This window comes from Puntigrus tetrazona, chromosome 15, assembly GCF_018831695.1.
Source record: "Puntigrus tetrazona isolate hp1 chromosome 15, ASM1883169v1, whole genome shotgun sequence".
NCBI classification, from domain to species: domain Eukaryota; kingdom Metazoa; phylum Chordata; class Actinopteri; order Cypriniformes; family Cyprinidae; genus Puntigrus; species Puntigrus tetrazona.
In genome coordinates this window covers 17,604,452-17,623,143 of record NC_056713.1, presented here as the reverse complement: position 1 = coordinate 17,623,143, position 18,692 = coordinate 17,604,452, and the positions used below count along the sequence as shown (strand labels likewise).

Genomic DNA, 18,692 nt, shown 5'->3' with positions numbered 1-18,692 from the left:
AAAAAAAACAATAAACAAACACTATTACAGATCTAAGAACAGACACAAGTATCATAATAAATAAAAAAACACCCACTGACCAAACAGACTTTTTTTTATTAATATTATTTATTGATCTATTTATTGCATGCACACTTTAATACAGCAGACAGCAAAATAAAACCATAAAAATAAAATCTTACAAGTATGGGCTACGCTCCCACTACTATTTACAAACATATCTTTCATTTAAAATAATTTCTTATTCCATAAATATCTCTATTTCTTCTTATGGTACATACCTTTGCATGCTTGGCCATATCAATAGACAGAATAGACGTAATTCCATCCTATAAAACTATACCATTTTACGTTGATCAAAACACTACGATCTTTCTTTTAAGAATATAAATAAACCTTCTAGGAGCAACTAAACAGTAGAAAGACATTAGTAAAATCAAACACCCCTATACATAAATAAGTGCTGGATGATCCTTTTATGCATCCAGGTCTCTCTGACAGTAGCGTTGCATTGTGTTAGAGACATTCTGTCTGTACGATAAAAGCTGAGGCAGGGGTGCGCATGTTAAACATAAAAAAAAGCCTTTTAGCTTTTATTTGAAATAAAAAAGCAAGAACAAAACATTTAGGTCTCATCAAGTAACTGAGAGCGCTGAAGTTTCAAAACATTCTCTCTAAGATGAAAAGTTTCACTTAGTGTGAGGCATTGCACATTTTCCCGTAACGTATAATGGTAGATGTGAGCAGGAGGAGCCATTCGTGAAGCTTTGGTATACCTTTGATGCCTGCAGTAGTAGAAACCCCATTTCAGAGGCAGGGGGCGACCCCTTACATACAGAGTAGTGCAAAAAAGCCAAGGATCTGACTTCTTTTTATGTCCCCATTGCATTTTAATAAGCTATATTAGCTGTACATCCTTAAAGCTCTTAAGGTGAGCAGAGGCAGGACAGTAATGAATGCACTAGGGGAGAACAATACGAAGGCAGCAGCATCTTCAGACAGAAGTGGTGGAAAGAAGGCCGGTTCCCGCCTGATCCCTTAAAGCTGGACTCAAAGGCTGATGCCGGTCACGCTGGAGTCAGGAAGGAAGGCAGTGATGGCCCGGTAGCCCTGTGCCCGTCGAATCATGTCTCGGATCTCGCAGTTGAGCTCAGTGAGTCGGTTGCATATCTCAGACAGGTCTTGTTTGGAACCGACCAGGGCAAAGGTTCCCGTCTGACCCAGAGTTTGGTGCCGGAAATAGATATTGAGTAGTGTCTGAATCTCGTTCTCGGAGCTGCTGCCGAAGATGTCACTTGGCCACATTTTCCTGAAACAAAGTACAAATACAAAGCACTGTGTATTGCTCCAAACATTTTCTGTTCCTGAATAGGTTATCGATCAACTGAAAATGGCCCACCCCAAATAACTCTCCCTCATACCATTGCCAACTTCTAAGGATTTCTTTCTTTTGTGGAACACTAAAGATGATATTTTCATTTCCTATTGTATTTTTGGTCCATACATTGGAAGTTAAGGGGAACCAAAATGGTTCGGTACTTTTTCATTTTTCATAATAACTTCTTTAGTGTCCCACAGAAAGATAAGAATACATTATTTTATTTTTTGGGTGTATTATCACTTTAGGTTCCAATACTATGGAGCACTGCACATGACATGCAACAAAAATTTAATAAATCGTGCAAACAATTAATTTGTTCTCTGGAATTACTAGATTGTAATCACAAGTTACTTATTCGTTCCCTCGTTTTAAGTAAATTGTGCGAACTATATAAAAAATTGTGGACCCAAAATAATAAGTAGTTGTAGCCTACTTCCTGTCCGTGTGCGCATTCTCATAAGCACTGCATTTTAATTGGTTGACTTCTCAGCGACATTACAATGTCACAAATTGTTATATTGAATGCACGATTTTCATAAAATGATAAATTGTGCGTACAATTTATTGTGATTTATGTGCAGGGCTCTGTATGATATGTTTCTCTTGGTGGGCAGTTTACCTGCATTCCTGTATGTAACGGATGGCTCTGGAGAACTCGTTGGTTTTCAGGCTTTCTAGAATGGCCTGCACAGCAGCCTCAGAGGAGCTGTAGGGGGATTCAGTGGTGGGATCTCTCCGCTCGACTGCTGGCTCACCGGACACTGAGGCTGCTGCTGCCCGCAGGTTACTCCTCAACTCACTCAACTCCCTGGACATGTTCTGAAGCTAAGAAGGAAAACATCTAAGCACACACAGAGCTAAACAAGTACAATTTGCTAGCTTTTTACTATTCTAGTAACAAATATCTTAATCAAACTCAGATGAGGAGACACTGATGTCAACATACCTCCGGTACAGAGTTTATAGCGTGAACTTGGCCAATCAGTTTACAGTAAGACTGAAAAAGCAGCAGCAGTTGAAAGTGGAGTTTGTAGAGTCTTTGACAAAGCTCCAGTTGCTGTGAACAAATATACATAAAATTAACACCAAATTATCTTCTTTAAATCTTAGCACATGAGAAGTTATCGCACAACGGTTACAGCATAGTAAACCAAATAAATCTTTAACAAGGATACAAGCGTGTTAACAAAACTGTGTTTTTGGTTCAAAGGCCTGCACGTGAAACCATTTGGCAATGTTCTGATAATATGAGCATTTGGAACAAGTGAAAAAGAAAACATGAGGTTAAAAAGATTTTGTAAAACTTACTGCAAGAGATTCCATTTGCTATAAAGCAGGCATTGCAAGACAAAAGGTGAAAAGTGAGAAGGAAGAGAAGTTTTGAATATAGTGTGAAATCATGCAGCCCAGTGGCACATGCAATATAAAGCATGAGCTATGGCTCCATCATGCGTGAGCAGAAAAAGTGAATACACAAGAAAGAAAAAGGGTCACAACTACGCCCTCTTATTTTTATGGAAAAAAAAAGCCGCAATTGGTACCATATGCCTTTTTTATTGCTTTAATTGGTTATGACTTGAAAGGATCTTGAAGGGTAGACAGTATGAATATTTTAGGTTAGATTTTTGAGAGATGTCTTTAATGCACAACATAGAAAGACCATCTTATCATACATAAGACTAGGGGGCGCTGTTGTGAATCAACACAGCACAAGCTTAAAGGGATAGTTCACCCAAAAATTAAAGTTACTTCATGATTTACTCACCCTCAAACCTTCCTAGGTATAAGACTTTCTCCTTACAGACGATTACAACTGGGGTTATATTTTAAAAATCCTGGCTTTTCCAAGCTTTATAAAGACAGTGAATAAATGTCGAATTTTGTAGCAAAAGGCGGTGAATAAAGGCTTTCTGAGTGGAATGTGTTTGTGTAAGAATAATTCATCAGAGAGTGGCGTTCCAGCAGATAATGTAGGACGTAGGCATAGCGTAAGCTCCAGTGAGAATATGTTAGTCTCACGAGAACCAAGTTTTGCTTACATCAAAAGGAAATCCAATCTCCGCTTGGCTTATATTCAAATCCTCCAATATTTTTCCTTACAATCTTCTAATTTGTGACCAGTGTTTGGTTTTGCTCTCTCAACTATGCTTCTATGTTCATCACTTCTCATTGAAGCTTACGTTACACCTATGCCTCACAGCATTTGCTGGAACACCACTCTTTTTTTTTTTGTTTCTTACACAAATGCATCAGAAGGCCTTTGCGGAGCACTGTCTATGATGGTTTTACGCACTTTTTGCAATCTTGCCCACTATTCATTAGCATTCTAAAGCTTGGAAGACCCATTAATTTTTTTTTATATAACTCCAACTGTATTCATCTAAAAAAAAAAAAAAAGGCAAATACACCTAGGATGGCTTTGGGTGAACTATCCCTTTAAATTTAAAGAGCAGACAGATAGAAAAGAGATGTCACTCACAGAGCTATCACAGAACAATCGAAATGCAGAAAATATAAGAAATACATTGAAATGGAATCTGTAACACATTTTGGTCAACTAATCTCATTCATATCTCATGACTCAACAGACATTACAGTGGCATTAATCAGTAGACAATGCAGCCATACAGTACTTAAACATTGACACAGAATTTTTTTAACAGGGGAATAAACAATCACAGAAATGCATGCACTATTTGTGGTAAACTGCCACACTGTAGTTTTAGGTGCTAGACAGGAGTAAAAGCTCCAGTTTGCAAAATGTTGAGATATTGACCATGTACTTCAGTAATAATGATATTCCTTTATAAGTTTTCTCTATCTAGCTGAGGTTTCTTACCTTCTCCTCCGTTTCAGCGGGCTGATAGGTGATCACTCCATCTCCAGTGCATTTGGGAAAACTAGCCTTGCAGTTTCGTAGCCACTGGAAGAGTCATAGGTATAACATTAAGTTGAAAAAAACAAGCTTTGGGGTCAGTACGATTTTTTTTTTTTTTTTTAAGAAATTAATTATGCTTTATTGTACATACTGATATGACTGCCTCTTTTTTGTTGTTGTAGGTCTCTAAGTACTCCTGCAGCTCTAACACACTAAACTTCATCTTCTCCAAGAGCCCATAAGACACAATCTGAAATACATTTAAGAGAATAATGTCATAATACATACAGTGCATTGCACACATACACATCAAATGGTGCTTAACAAGTTTGTATTCTAGATATGGCACTGACACAATTCATATTCAAATGAGAAACTCACAGTGTCTGCATCAACAAACAATGTGGGACATTCGGAGCAGGTTGTCAGCATCTGAGATGACCTTACAAATTTCGCTCCGATTCCACGGAGGCCATCGCCAAGATAACCAGCTGCATCACAGGTCAAGGTACAGAACTTGGTCTGTATACTCTGGAGGTCAGAAAGAACATATCCTGTTTAATTTGTCCAGACCAGCATGCTGTCAGTAACAACAGAATATAATCAAAGACGTGTCTTCAAAAACTTTGGCACTACTGAGTTGTCAGCTTTGTGTGGTGAACCAAAAAAAAATCCAAGTTAATGAATAACATCGACATCAGTTAAAATCAACAATACAGTCTGCAACGCTTAGGATTTAGTTTGATCTCAATCTACATAATAAGGACCAGTGACAACCTGCATTTCTGTGAGTTACCTGAAAGAGTGAGGAGAAGACTTGGAAAGTGTAAACCGCACAGGAACCATCCGAGTCAGCCACCAACTGGTTGAGGTGACTGCGCCAAGCCTCCTCGGCATCATCGCACACAGTCGGCTGGAAGGCGGCCAGGATGGCGGAGAAAAAGGGAGAAGGCGGAGGGGAGGAACGGGACTCTAGCAACAGCTCTTCCTTTTCCTCTTCTGTCTGCGTCACAGATCTCTGCTGGTCTCCAAAACCACTGGAGGAAGTGAGGGATAGAATTATGTGGTGAGGAAAAAAAAAAGCTCATCAGCCATGAGAAACTTGAGATAAGTCCGACTTTTCCACACAGAGTAAGGTATATTGAGAGTTTGAAGCTCACAAGGCCGTACCTGGGTACGCAGCTTGTCTCATCAGTAAAGAAGTTGTTTTCTTTCTGGGGTGTGTCTGCTGTTAGGATGTCAGAACAACTAAAGGCAGGCGGCGACTCGCAAATGCAGAGTGAGATATCATTTTCATTAACAATGGCTTCTTCATCTTCTTCAGCTGAATCCTCAGCCTAGATTTAAGTAGGATTCACAAAAAGCTTGATAAGTATTTATGTCAACGAAAACATTAATTGTCAAAAAATAATATTTAAAAAGATCAGATTATGTGGCTGAATTTCCCATTCTGAGATGATATTAAAATGGTATTAGTGATTGATCAGACTGATTAAGTACCTAAAATGCAGGAGTGATTCCCTCAAATGTCAGCTTCACAATTTACTAACTGCTAAACATGTCTGTTGTCAATTTATTTTTTTGAAAATGTTAAATTACAATTTAATCTAAAATATTAGTGCAAAATTAGTGCATTTATTTTAATTAGGATGGCCAATGAAAGTAAAATAATAAAATAAAATAAAATATATGCAATTTAAAAACGGTCAACCAACTTTGTATTTTTTTTAAATATATGTATTAATTTAAAATATATGTATATAAATACAAATTTAAATAAACACAAAACAATGCACATATTCATAAATAAATATTCACTAACCTTTCAAAACTAAAACTCTTCATGCTGAGTATCGAATTGTTTTCTTTTGAGAACTTTGTAAAATATTTTTAATAATTAAAAAATGTCAAATTCAGATTTATTAAGAGACCTTTAAAAATTGTAGGACCAATATCTGATTGGTCTGGTCTCATGTTTACGGCCACAGGCAATGGGTACACTCTCTTTACTTGCCCCGTTAGCATTTAGCATGTGAGTGATGTTATAGCCTTGCCACCCACAGAGAAGCCATACACATTGCCCTAGTGACTCATCCAGAGCCTCCTTCAGAGACTGTGGTAGGCAGTGGTAGGCCTCAAAGTCGAAAAGCGGTTAGCGAAATAATGGTTAGCAGATAGAAACGGGGGCCTTTCAAAAAGCAAGAAATTACTTTGCACATTAATCTAATTCCCCCATACTAAATAAGCACGTAATAGAAAAATAGTATCAGCCAACTACTCCCTAAAATCTACCCAAGCTAAAAGCCAAGCGAGACAGATGAAGCAAGCACAGGAAGAGATTTAGTTTTCAACCATGTTAATGAAAAAACTCCAGAACAGAAGTGCGGTATGAGTAGGAATGAGTCTGCCCCCAAAGATCAGCCATTGTGAAGCTCTTATTCACCCGATGGTTCGAGCCCCCGGGTACTGAGATCTCAAAGCTGGGCGTTGGGGTGGAAAGAGGAATTGGGTCAGCTTGAGTGTTGTCAAAGGAGATGGGAGGGGAGTCCATGGGGTTTAGCTCCTCAGTAGGAGACAGGCTGACATTCTGAAATGAGCAATTTAAAAAATATTTTTTTAGACATATAGTTATTATAGATTTCTATAAAACAGATTCTTAATAAAATACAGTAAAAGAAATTAATGCAAGCTCTTAACAAGCTCTTTGTACTGTCAAAAGTACAGTCATCAATGAGTGTACAAATTTAAATCATGCCTTTCTGGCTCATGTTCATTTTGTGTACAATGAACAAAAATGCTACATTACTAGTTGTGAGGCTGAGAGGATCTGGCTGGCTGTGAGGGACTCTTCCTCAGAAGACTCGTCAGAATCATCATGGACAATTGGACACAGGCTTGGTGAACTTCCTGAGAGCTGACTGCAATCTTCCTCCAATGGTTGGGCTTCAGCCTGGTCCAGACTGTCAATAGAACGCCTCCGAGCACCCCAGTTGAAGCTGTCAACTGTCTCACCCTGTCAGAAAAAAGATTAAGAGAAATACAGAGTCTTCTGAATTGGTATATGGCATACAGCCAGACTTCAAAACGCACAAAGTCATAGGCTACAGCATGCTGTATATGTGAAGGTGTTCAGTCTGTGAGTTTGTTATATAAGGGTCTCTAAATATATATAGGATTAAAGGAAATTGCAATACAGGAAGACATTTCTAAACATTCTCGTTCTTGTAGAGTAAGTAATAAAATGCCCGAAGGCCATTTCTTTTGGAGGAGGCTCAAGTTATCACTGCAGCCACATGCCTTGACATCAGAGTCAAGAGTCAACATCCACATTCCTTCACAGATCCAGATCAGCAGTTTCGAAAATGCTTTCCTTTGGTAACTCAAAAAGTCACTTACTGCACTGCTTCAATCATTTTACAATCATACTTGACCAAAACAAAATGGTAAGGAGGATAAAGTGTTTGATACTGTTACACTGTAGGTTGGAATGAAAATATGATGACTCCTCAAATTTATACAGAAGGGAGAATTTATTAAAAGGGCTGAATATGCCTTTTTATGTGTCTTTGTGGCATTGCAGCTTCAGCAAATTTGGAGAATGACCTCAGTGAACTGACTCTAATGATTTCATAAGAGAGTACAAACTAGAGACTGCCAGGCTATTAAAATACAGACATACTGAATATAATTGAAAAAATGCGTTAGCAGAAACTAAACAGCTACAGAGGCTAACCACCAATTGATTTTTAAGTTTCTAAAACACACTACAGTTCAAAAGTTCAGGGTCAGTAAGAGTTTAGAAAGAAGTCTCTTATGCTCATAAAACTGCATTGCTTTAAACAAAAATACAGCAAAATGGTAATATTGTTGAATATTAGTAAAATTCAAAATAAGAGTTTTCTAAATGAATGAATATATATATATATATATATATATATATATATATATATATATATATATATATATATATATATATATATATAAATCCTGTGATTCCTGTGGCAAAGCTTAATTTTCTAGCCACATGATCCTTTAGAAATCATTCATTAATGCTGATTTGGTGATCAATAAATATTTCTTATTATCGTGATATTGAAAACAGTCAGGCTACTTAATATCCTTTTGAAAAAAAATAAAATTCAAAATGACATAATTTAAAAATAACAATCTTTTAACTTATATAAATGTCTTTATGCTCTCTATCAGTTAAAAATATAACTATTACAAATCTATAATAAATAAAAAATAAATACATGACTAAAACAATGGTCTGTTGTAACCTGCACATTTTATCCATAAGTAAATGTCAAAATTATTTATGTTAGAATTTTGAACTTGCTTTAAACAAAACTATATTTCCAGGCAGGGTTATGGACATGCATCACAATGCACAGCATGTGAAAAACACAATATCATCTTGTTCTACGGCACACAGCACAACACTTGTGGATTCCTGTGCTTACCTGCATCTCCTTGATGGCACAGACATAAACAAGGAGAGGAGAATGCATTACAGAGAGTTAAAGAAAGTTACAGTGGTATTGCGCAAACAGTGCAACAGTTTATTTCTGACTGATACTTTGCAAAAGTTTAATGCTCAGCACGGCCTTCCCCAAAGGTGCAGTCTAAACAGAGTTTGCCCAAGTAATTTGGAAGTCAAACAATTTCACAAGAGGGAAGTGATCGTTTTGGTTTCATTTTTGAAATATCTGCTCACCTCTCCATCTTCCAGTTCCACGTCCAGGAAGTCAAAGTCTCTGAATACACGGAACTGCTGTTCTGAAGTGGTGTCGTCCATGTTTTCTGTGTCCCGTGTGCCGTCCTCAGAGGACACCAGACTGGGCTGGTGCTCAATCAGGTCCAGTTCCCCACAGGATGAGAAAATCACCTGTAGGAAGTGCTTAGGAATGATTTCTGAAATATTTTCAAATATCTAACACCGAATGGATAACATATATGTGTCACTCACAGATGGGTTTTTGGTGAGTCCAACTTCTTGGCCACACAAAGTTAATACATTCACCAACTTCTCACGAGTTCTTTTCTAAATTGAGAGAGAAATAACAAAATAAATAAATAAATACAATTAAATAAATGAAGTGTAAATGAAAACGTAAATTATTTGATAAAATGCATGAAATAAAATAAAAGCATGATATAAAAGATATATAAATGCATGTAGAAAATTATCTAGGAAATGTCAGAACTTCAAAGAGTGTATTTGTGAGTGCTCACCTGTGAAGACTGTGGTCGTTTCCAGCTGACAGGCACCAGCACGTGGTTGTTTTGGTAGGAGCCCGAGGATGTAGAGGAGGTACTGCGTGTCACGGTAACCCCTCCTCCATTTTTCCCATCTTGCCTCGGAGAACCGTGAAGCTCGTCATATCTCCGGCCAATCACCGGTGTCTGAAACACACACAATGTCACAGACCATTAAGCCCAGGGATTTCACGTCTGCTCTTTTCTTTTCATGTCGTGAGCATGTGGCCCTCGGCCCAAAAGTCTTTATTCCGGCGCATTCCCTTCACTAACGTCAAGTTGCCTCAGATCCCCAACAATTCAGAACCTGCTGGAAAAAGTGGATGTCTATTCCCAATGGTCCTGCTCCTCTGTGTTTCATAGAGGAGCTTTGAAAAACAGAACTTCAATAACGTGAGCCAAACAAAGCTTGGGGGAATGTCAGGATTTCCCTTATTGAGTTCACCTGCCCTTAATTCCTGTGAAATCCTTTTTGCTGGGATGAAATGGAGCAGGTTTTGATTTCCCTGTCAGTCTTGAGTTTTTTTCCACCGTCTCGCCCACTTGCTAGAGGCTAAATATGTCCCAGAGGTATTTGACAGAGGGCAGAGGAGTCTGCTTTGAGACTCTAGAAAGGCTGTCCAGCTCTCGCCGCTCTGGATGCAAAGCGCCACAGCCGGACTGACATCATTTCCTGGAATTCATGCTCTACACAAATAGCTCCCTGTTTGGTTCCCACACTTTAATAAGACCAGGTTGTTCATATTTCCAATAAGTTTTAAACAGAAAACCTAACCTTCAGAGTTTGTTTGAAACAAATGTTACTGTACAATAATAATAAAAAAAATGCATGACTCCACCTTGGAAAATGTGGACAAACCTATTGAGGATGCCAGCATTTGCTGGTTTGCTGGCAAGGCTCACTTTTACATACTATGCACCATCACAGCTTTACTTACTTAATGTACAACGTTACTTAAAATAAAACTTTCTCTTTTTTTATAATAATAATAATCACCATTATCATCGTAATTTTTAAATGATAACATTGATACTCTCTCTCTCTATATATATATACATAAATATAAAAAGTTATATAAGAGTATAACAGGATATATGACTTTACTGTTTATATTATCATGTATATATAAATACACAAATGCTTATACATATTTAAGAAAAAGTATTATGCTTTATTAAAAATATTTATAATATATATATATATATATATATATATATATATATATATATATATATATATATATATATATATATATACATTGAAATAGATGTAAATATATTCAAAATATATAGTGTATGTATGTGTATTTATATATACATAATAAATATACACAGTTCACACACATATATTATGTAAACAAAAACTCTTATTTTTAATGTGATTAACTGTGATTAATTGTTTGACAGCACTAATATATAATAATATAACATATAATATTACATATAATTGACACTTATATTAATAATGTAACATAATTTAAATCAGCTTATAAAATAATACAAATGGAAGTATGGGAAATTATATAGTGGCCAAATTTTTTTAAAGCATTTTAATCTTCTTCAAAGTCACTGCCCTTTCTCTACATTCCAGCTGCACACTCATCCTCTTAACCAACTTTATGAGATGCATCCTGGGATGGTTTTTAAACATTGCTAAAGGAGTTTACACGCATGCTGGATAATGTTTGGTTGCTACAAACCGATTATGTATTAAGCCTCAGAGTATTATAGACCGTAAGAAGCATAAATTTAGTATCTAAACTCTTTGGCCTGTACTGCTTAATGACAATAAAGAAAGGAAAACAGATACAGAAATGTCATACCTCTGAAATGTCAAAATGAAAGTCAAGGGTCTTTCCAGGCAGGGCTTTGGAGGGTGTGTCCCAAACACGCCTGACATTCACAGTGGATGCGTTACTCAGCGGGGATGAAGGCGAAACCAGACTAGCCGAGCGGGAGACCACCAGCTTTAATATGTTCAAGGCTTCCTTCCAGTGTGCAGTCTGAAGTCAAGAAATAAACACAAAACAGAACTCGGTTATTCTCAAAGGACACATTCAGAAGCTTTCTCACCTCCCAAAGCATTACATACAGTCAGTCAATCCATCTCCGTCTCTTCTTCTGCCGAGATAAACACACGAGCGGCGAAAGAAGCAGTAGTTGAGAGGAGCGTCTTTGCTGTGAGGCCACACTGAAGGCCTCAGTAATGTGGACAGCAGCCAATAGGACTGACTGTTTATAGACTGCTGCTGGGTGTGCCTTTGGATTTATAGGCCTGGCACAAGGTCGTGTTTTTTAATTCTCTTTTTTTCTCCTTCCGAAGGAAGAGTTGAGAGATGGAAAACCAGCGGTATTACTATGGATGTAAGACCATTTGAAGTTTTACAGCAGAAATACTATAAAACCCTATTATGTCATGATTAAAACGCAGGCTGAACAATACCAGTCAGTTAAATATCATCATTGTGGATCATTTTAGACGTGCACACAATAAATATTGTGTATTGTGTGTAAAATAATTACTAATTAGTTATATGATTATGTTGTGTTTCCTTCAACCATTGGATTTACATTTGATTTGATTTAGATTCACAATCTATATCAAATTTTAAATAATTTCACTATGTTTCAGTTATAAAGTCCATTTCGTTTACATATTCGAACCATTATCTTACAGCACAGTCTTTTTATTGCATCCTATTCAATACTGCAAATTAATATTTTTCATTTACTTTTGCAAAAATATTATAAAATACAATAAAATAAAATATAAATATTATGAATAAAATTAAACTAAATATTAATACTAGACGATAAACTAATGTTTAATTGGCAACTAACTTATAAAATATGGTAAATTTAAAATATTAATATTACAAAAACTAAAAAAGATCAAAATAAAGGTAAATAGAAATCTAAAAGATACATCTCTCAAAACTTAATAAAAAAGATCAAAGCACATTAAAATAGAATTTAAATTACTGCTGAAAATGCTAATTCAAGCTCATCCAAAATATTAATAAATACTATGATAGCATATAAAAATCTAATATTGTGATTAATCACATCCAAAATAAAACTTTTTTGCATAATACATGTATGTTTTCTGTGTATGTATATTATGTATGTATAAGTACACACACATGCAGTATACATTTTGAAATGTATTTACATGTTTATATTTATATTAAAATAATTTATGTTAATACATATATTTACACTATTTACGTTTATATTAATAAATAAATATACTTAACATATAATCAACATTTTTCAAAAATATATACATGCATGTGTTTATTTATATATACATAATAAATCCAAAGAGCATACATACATATATTATTTTGGACGCGATTAATAGCAATTGTTTTATATATATTGTTTTATATCATAGTATATGAATTAACAAATACATTCTGTATGTGATAAATTGAAGGAGTCTCACCTGAACAAACTTCTCTATGGTTGTTAAAACCTCCATGTTGAAGAGTTTGGCTTGAATACCACTCAGGTCCATGTGACTCAGTAGACTGTATATGATTTGCAGAAGAGTTTGTTGCATGCTGGGTAATCCTTTCTCCAACAACTGTTTACAAAACACAGAGTTTTATTCTTGTCTTATTTCTCATAGTTTTTTCAGTAACATTTCAAATGTTTTATTTACGGTCTTCTTACCTCCGCCATGTAAGTAACCATGCTAAGTGTGCTGTCGCTGAACGCTTCATGCAGGTAGCGGCACACCACATTGACCCAAGAGAAGCAGTCACGGGTATAGGAGTGTGTTTTGTACAGTGTCATCACATGGGCAAGGTTGGACAGCTTGGAGTTCTTTTCCTCGAGGCAAACCTGTAAATCAAAATGGGTGATTTTTAGCAAACAAAATGTGATGCAGATTCTCTGATTAGCTAAAAAAGTGCATTCATAGACCTGGGAAATTCTCTCAGCCACGTCCTTGCAGAACTGAGTAGGTGAATCAAAGTGTAACACAAGATGAGGAATGAGGCAGAGCACGTTTAATGGGAAACCTGAAAGGTAACAGCAGATTTGTTTTCAAAATCCCACTTAAAAAGAGAAATGATCACGAATTTTGGTGGACTAATGGAGTATTGTGTACTGGTAGTAAAAATGAAATGGTCTACCTATTGCTTGTGAGGTGTCCACCACAGGTAGACGAGAGACGGGCGTGAGCTGGCAGAAAATATCCAAAGTGAGTTCTGTGGTGTTTGCAGAGGTGAAGCCCTTTAGAAGCAGCTGCTGAAGCCCAGAGAACTCCTTCCATTTTAACTGGATCTGGATCTTCTCCAGCTTTTCTCTATATTCCTGCTTATCCAATGAAATGTGGCCTAGCAGCTTCCCTAACAACCTGAGGGACATCTGGTACTCAAACTCAAAATCTGACTCCATGAGTGACACCACTGCCCAGAAGATGGTGGCCAGCAGGTTGCGAGGATGGTTGGCATTGGTCGGGTCGGTGGAGACCACGTTGTCTCTGGAGGATGACGAGGACAGGGATCTAAGTTTGGAGACATTGCTCTGATGATGGTGGATGCGGTCCAAGGTGGCGCTCCGGGGAACCTCAGAGGAACGCTCAGGCTCTCCGAAGCGCTTGGGTACGGAGTAGCTACGCTGGTGGCGTATTCGTTCAGAGGAAGTGCCTGATCCTGGAATCAGGTCCAACTGACTGGTGCTTTTACGGTTTAGTGTTAACTTGCCGCTGGTTGGAAGATCTGGAGAAGATGCCCTGGAGGAACACAGACTGATCACTAACAATCATCAAAGCCTCTTGGACTTGTGATGCTGATGTTAGAAGACTTAAAAGCTGCGTTCACACCAAGAACAATAACTATAAAGAATATAGCATCAATATTAGCATCAACACCAGTAGATAGTCAGTTTATTAAAACCGCACACGTGCCTAAACCCAGGATGAATTCTGATTGGCTGTAAATGTTTGTATCTGTTTGTCTGAAAGTGAGTCCAACAAAGTGTTTATTGTTGTGGTGTGAACTCTGCTATTCTTTAATACTGAGAACGATTTTTAGTACTGTATTGTTATCTTTATAGTTACCGTGCCTTAACCTTTTAAAGCCTACTCTAAAGTTTGAAATAATCTATTATTATCAAAACTTATTGAGAAACCTACTATACACAAACTACTTCAATCTATAAAAAGTCAATCTAAAAAGTCAATTCATATGCCCGGCTTTACATAAGTCAAGAGCATAGCATTACCCTCCTCCATCCCCAGCTCCTCCTTTTTCCACAATCAAGACTGATGTTTTCTGATGTTCCTTGTTGAATCTAACTTCTTTTATCTTAAATAATGTGTTTCACTTTCTGTTCTGTTTACCCTGAGTGTGTGTGGGGGGGGGGTTATTGTTGCTGCTCTTTCTGCTCATTCATGACAGGCTGCATGGATGGGCAGGGAGTTTTGCCCAAAACAGAACCACACAGCCAAAACAACTATATGCTAAGTGTCAATCAGTTTAAAGATAGTGGTCCTGACAGCAGTAATGCTATATGGCAGGAACTTACCGTAGTATGACAAAGAAGTCATTGTTCTTCAGGCACTCAGCTAGATTATCCACCACTGACTCAAGAGTGAGGAGAAGCTCCATCACATAACCCTGCCGAGAAGATGCATTTTGAGCTCACTGCATCACTGGATCAGTCTGAGCAGTCATTACAGAAGCAGAAGCTCACCTGAACCTCCTCCCCGTGCTCCCCGACCACCTCCACCAAACGTGAAAGCAAGTCGGACACGGCCAGCGCTGAGAGGGGTTGCCGCAAAGCTCTGAATACCTGAAAGGAACGTCCAGCGTAATGTCTGGAGGAGCTGCACAGAGCCATCTGCAACGCCACTTCACTCAACTGCTGCTCAAGCCGAATGTCTACAAACACATAGAACGTGGCATGCAAATATATGATTATAGTTAAAAAAATTGGACAAATGTCACAAGCTAAGCTACACCTTGTTAAGGCAGATGAACACTGGAATGAAAAATGTGACTGACCTGATTTGGACTCTTTGAACACAGACACTACATGTCTCAGGAAGTTGGTGAGCTGTTCGGTGCTCTTAGAGTGCTGATTCTTAGGAGTGATGTCTTCATGGCTCCACAATGGTCCAAAAGGCCTAAACGAGCCACATGATTATTTATGCAATCTCTTAGATATGCAGTATAAATTGTTAATGACAAACAAAGCTGCTTTTGCCTTGACAGCAGTGCGATATGCTTGAATAGTACTTGCTTGTGGCCATAACTGCCACTAGATGGCAGACCAGTCCAAAAGTTTCCCTGTAAACCACCCAATGTGTTGTTGTGTTGCTAACATTTTGATTGAACTTTCCTCAATCAAAACTTAAAATGAACTAACTAATCATACAGCAATTGCTGTATATTAAATATTTCAAACATGCATGATGAACATACATGAAACCTTTTAAAGATGAGGCGAGAATTATAGTAGTCAACATTTTAAATGGTTAAAAAAATAAAAATAAAAGTTGTCCTAAGACAAGAACGGGTATTGTTTTGGTTTTATGACAACTTTGATGAAAGGTTTTTATCCACTTCAAATGTTGACTACCGTAGATTGAAGTAATATTTAAGTGAAAAAGTGAATGTGTTCTGTACATATAAAACTTGTTCACACTAGCAGCTCAAATCCAGATTTTCATGTCTAATTCATATCTTACTGCTTTTCTTTGTTTACCATTATAATACTTCCAGTTATCAATACCTCCAGTAAAGCTTCAATACTTCCAGTTATTGTCTGCCGTGGCCAAATGCCTTTTTTGGCAACCAAAAATGATGTCAGAAAAGAACTATACTACAAATACCACACACCTGATCACAGGCAAATAACCAGTCCTGAAAATGTGAGTTGATAACCAATCTGGAATTGTCTGCAGTGTGAACATAGTCTGAAAGAACCATCACCAGCACCAGCATCAGACGGACGCCCTTTTAATCAACAACCCAGCAAGAACCGCTCTGATGTAGACTGATGAAATGCAACATACAAGTCTGTAACATCTTGAGAGATGTCAGATGTGAGACGTGTCAGATGTGTCATTTCCTGAATCAGTTCCTGAACAGCTCTGGAATATTCACATGAAATGACCTTTCATTGTAGGAAATAACTGATTTGTTTTTAAATAAGTTGTGTATCATCAATGTCTTTACTGTCACTTTTGATAAATTTTTGCATCCTTGAAGAATAAAAGTATTAATTTCTTTAAAAATGTAACAAACATGATCCCAAACTTGAATTCGTGTAGGTTCTTTTACCTGGTAGTGAGAAACTCAATGAGCTTGCTGCTCTTTTCATCATCTTCAGTGCTGCTCTCCATCTGCTCCACCTCTTCCTGGGCCAGATGAGGAAGGTTGGAGCTGCTGCCTCCGAGGCTCAGGCTGGATGAGGTAGAAGAGGAACTGAGGCCAGAATCAGGAACAGGAGATGCCTGGCCATTCCGAAGGAAGTCCACACCACCTGAAGACCACACGTAGGGTGAGTAAAATGCTTGGGAACAAACAAGCTCTGAGGATGACAAACGGAAGAATAACATTTCTAAATGAGCCAAATAAAAAACAATACTTCTATCACTATTCTGATATGACAGCGACAAATGAATGACATCTTATCAGCATCATTTTGACTTTGCCTAGACATGCTTTAGCTGCATAAAAAACATTGAGACCACCGTTCCTTTGGAGAAAGAGGACAAAAATAGTCCATAGGAATGCTCTAATCAGACCTTTTGATGCTCTGTGTACATATAATTGTTTTTGGCTGCACTTCCAGAAGCTGTTCTTGCACAGATAAGAATTCTCACCCTCCACCCCTCCACAGGATTTCAACATGACTGCACTCTCCGAAGCTATGTGTCAAATTCCAAAGCCAATGAGTAAGTGCTCATGCAAGGAGGGTGTGATAAACAGGATTCATGAAAAGTTGCTTAATTAGTCTTACTGAAGGCAGAATTTCCCAACATTTAATAAAATATAGAGTTTCACAAAGCATTCATCATTGAATTGTTCGCCCTTCATTTCCAGGTCTAACAGTTATGTAAAAACACACTTGCAAATGAATGCAGCTGCAGCATTGTTTAATTACTTATGTATCACGGGGTTTGTATGTATTATAATTTAATTGTACCTTCTGTCCCCTGTTTGACTACCACACACAGTGTTTAAATTTTTCTTCTTATCGCACATGTTTAGATTTTAGTACCTGTGTAGAACTCAGGCTGGTAGATGGGTTTGAAAGTCAGGCTCTTGTTGCTGTTGGCATCTCTGGTGTTTAGCAGAACAGAGGCAACGAGGCTGAAATTGTTGTTGCAAGATAACGTAATGAGAAGGTGTAAGAGGAGCCTCTTACAGTGTTCAAACACCTCTGGGCGGTAGTGGTCCATACCTAAAAAAAAAGAGTCCAAATCTTAAAGTTAAAGGTTTACATTTGTAATTACACTCATTTATTATTGTTTATGTCCATTTATGGGGTTTACAGAAAGGATATGTGGGAATATCTGGTTCTAACATTTCTAAACCTAAATGTTGAATTGCATGTTCTTGATCCGCAAGGATACAAATATTTCACATATTTCTGAAAAGAGATAAGGTGGGTCCATCCTACACGTTCAGGAGATAGCAGCTACTGATTTCACTGACAACATTGTTCTCATAGCAAGCCACATAGTTGTAGTCATAAGACACATTGAGGGATAGGTTAGATGAGATTAGATTTAAAAAAAAAAGCAAATCCACAAAAACACCATATACTACAGTAAAAGCAGCACTTTTCATCTGAAAACACCTGACTCGAGCACTGCAGCCTTAATCTAGACTGTGTAATCCCTGATAAATGCCCCAAATTGTGATGAGAACAGAACACAGAGGCTCTACTGACCCAGGAAACAGGCATGGAGCAGTAGAGGGAGATGCAGGACCCAGTCCTCCTTCACACTGTGATCCACCACCAGCTCTGTCATGAAGATCACTGCTATGTTACACCTGCACCAGACAAAACACGCTGTCCTTTCAGTACATGAACAAAAAACACATACCAGCAATGACCTTTCTAAAAGAACAGAACATATTCACAGTGAGAAAACAAATGTTTTAAAGGGAGTATGTTGGTTTTGTCATGACGTTGTTGATGGCCATT

The 18,692-nt window shown here is 37.5% G+C and overlaps 1 protein-coding gene across 9 annotated transcripts in view; it reads right to left on the bottom strand.

Moving 5' to 3' along the window:
- Positions 1–89: 89 nt before the first annotated feature.
- frya (furry homolog a (Drosophila)) overlaps positions 90–18,692 on the bottom strand; it is a 50,630-nt gene continuing 32,027 nt past the window's right edge. For 2 of the 9 annotated variants that reach the window (XM_043258454.1, XM_043258458.1), the window contains exons 38-64: positions 18,435–18,538; positions 17,760–17,942; positions 16,817–17,018; positions 16,549–16,626; positions 15,536–15,657; positions 15,225–15,412; positions 15,057–15,148; positions 13,661–14,262; positions 13,449–13,546; positions 13,197–13,367; positions 12,967–13,107; positions 11,342–11,521; positions 9,495–9,665; positions 9,229–9,303; positions 8,977–9,147; positions 8,723–8,731; positions 7,066–7,272; positions 6,703–6,846; positions 5,430–5,596; positions 5,056–5,296; positions 4,641–4,790; positions 4,411–4,509; positions 4,221–4,304; positions 2,690–2,707; positions 2,328–2,438; positions 2,001–2,206; positions 90–1,309 (exon numbers count right to left, since the gene is read on the bottom strand). In XM_043258454.1, coding sequence (XP_043114389.1) covers positions 1,051–1,309; positions 2,001–2,206; positions 2,328–2,438; positions 2,690–2,707; positions 4,221–4,304; positions 4,411–4,509; positions 4,641–4,790; positions 5,056–5,296; positions 5,430–5,596; positions 6,703–6,846; positions 7,066–7,272; positions 8,723–8,731; positions 8,977–9,147; positions 9,229–9,303; positions 9,495–9,665; positions 11,342–11,521; positions 12,967–13,107; positions 13,197–13,367; positions 13,449–13,546; positions 13,661–14,262; positions 15,057–15,148; positions 15,225–15,412; positions 15,536–15,657; positions 16,549–16,626; positions 16,817–17,018; positions 17,760–17,942; positions 18,435–18,538 — 4,273 coding nt within the window. In that variant the 3' untranslated portion in view covers positions 90–1,050. The remainder of the gene's footprint in view (positions 1,310–2,000; positions 2,207–2,327; positions 2,439–2,689; positions 2,708–4,220; positions 4,305–4,410; positions 4,510–4,640; positions 4,791–5,055; positions 5,297–5,429; positions 5,597–6,702; positions 6,847–7,065; positions 7,273–8,722; positions 8,732–8,976; positions 9,148–9,228; positions 9,304–9,494; positions 9,666–11,341; positions 11,522–12,966; positions 13,108–13,196; positions 13,368–13,448; positions 13,547–13,660; positions 14,263–15,056; positions 15,149–15,224; positions 15,413–15,535; positions 15,658–16,548; positions 16,627–16,816; positions 17,019–17,759; positions 17,943–18,434; positions 18,539–18,692) is intronic. The other 7 variants (XM_043258457.1, XM_043258459.1, XM_043258462.1 and 4 more) reach the window with 5 other exon arrangements.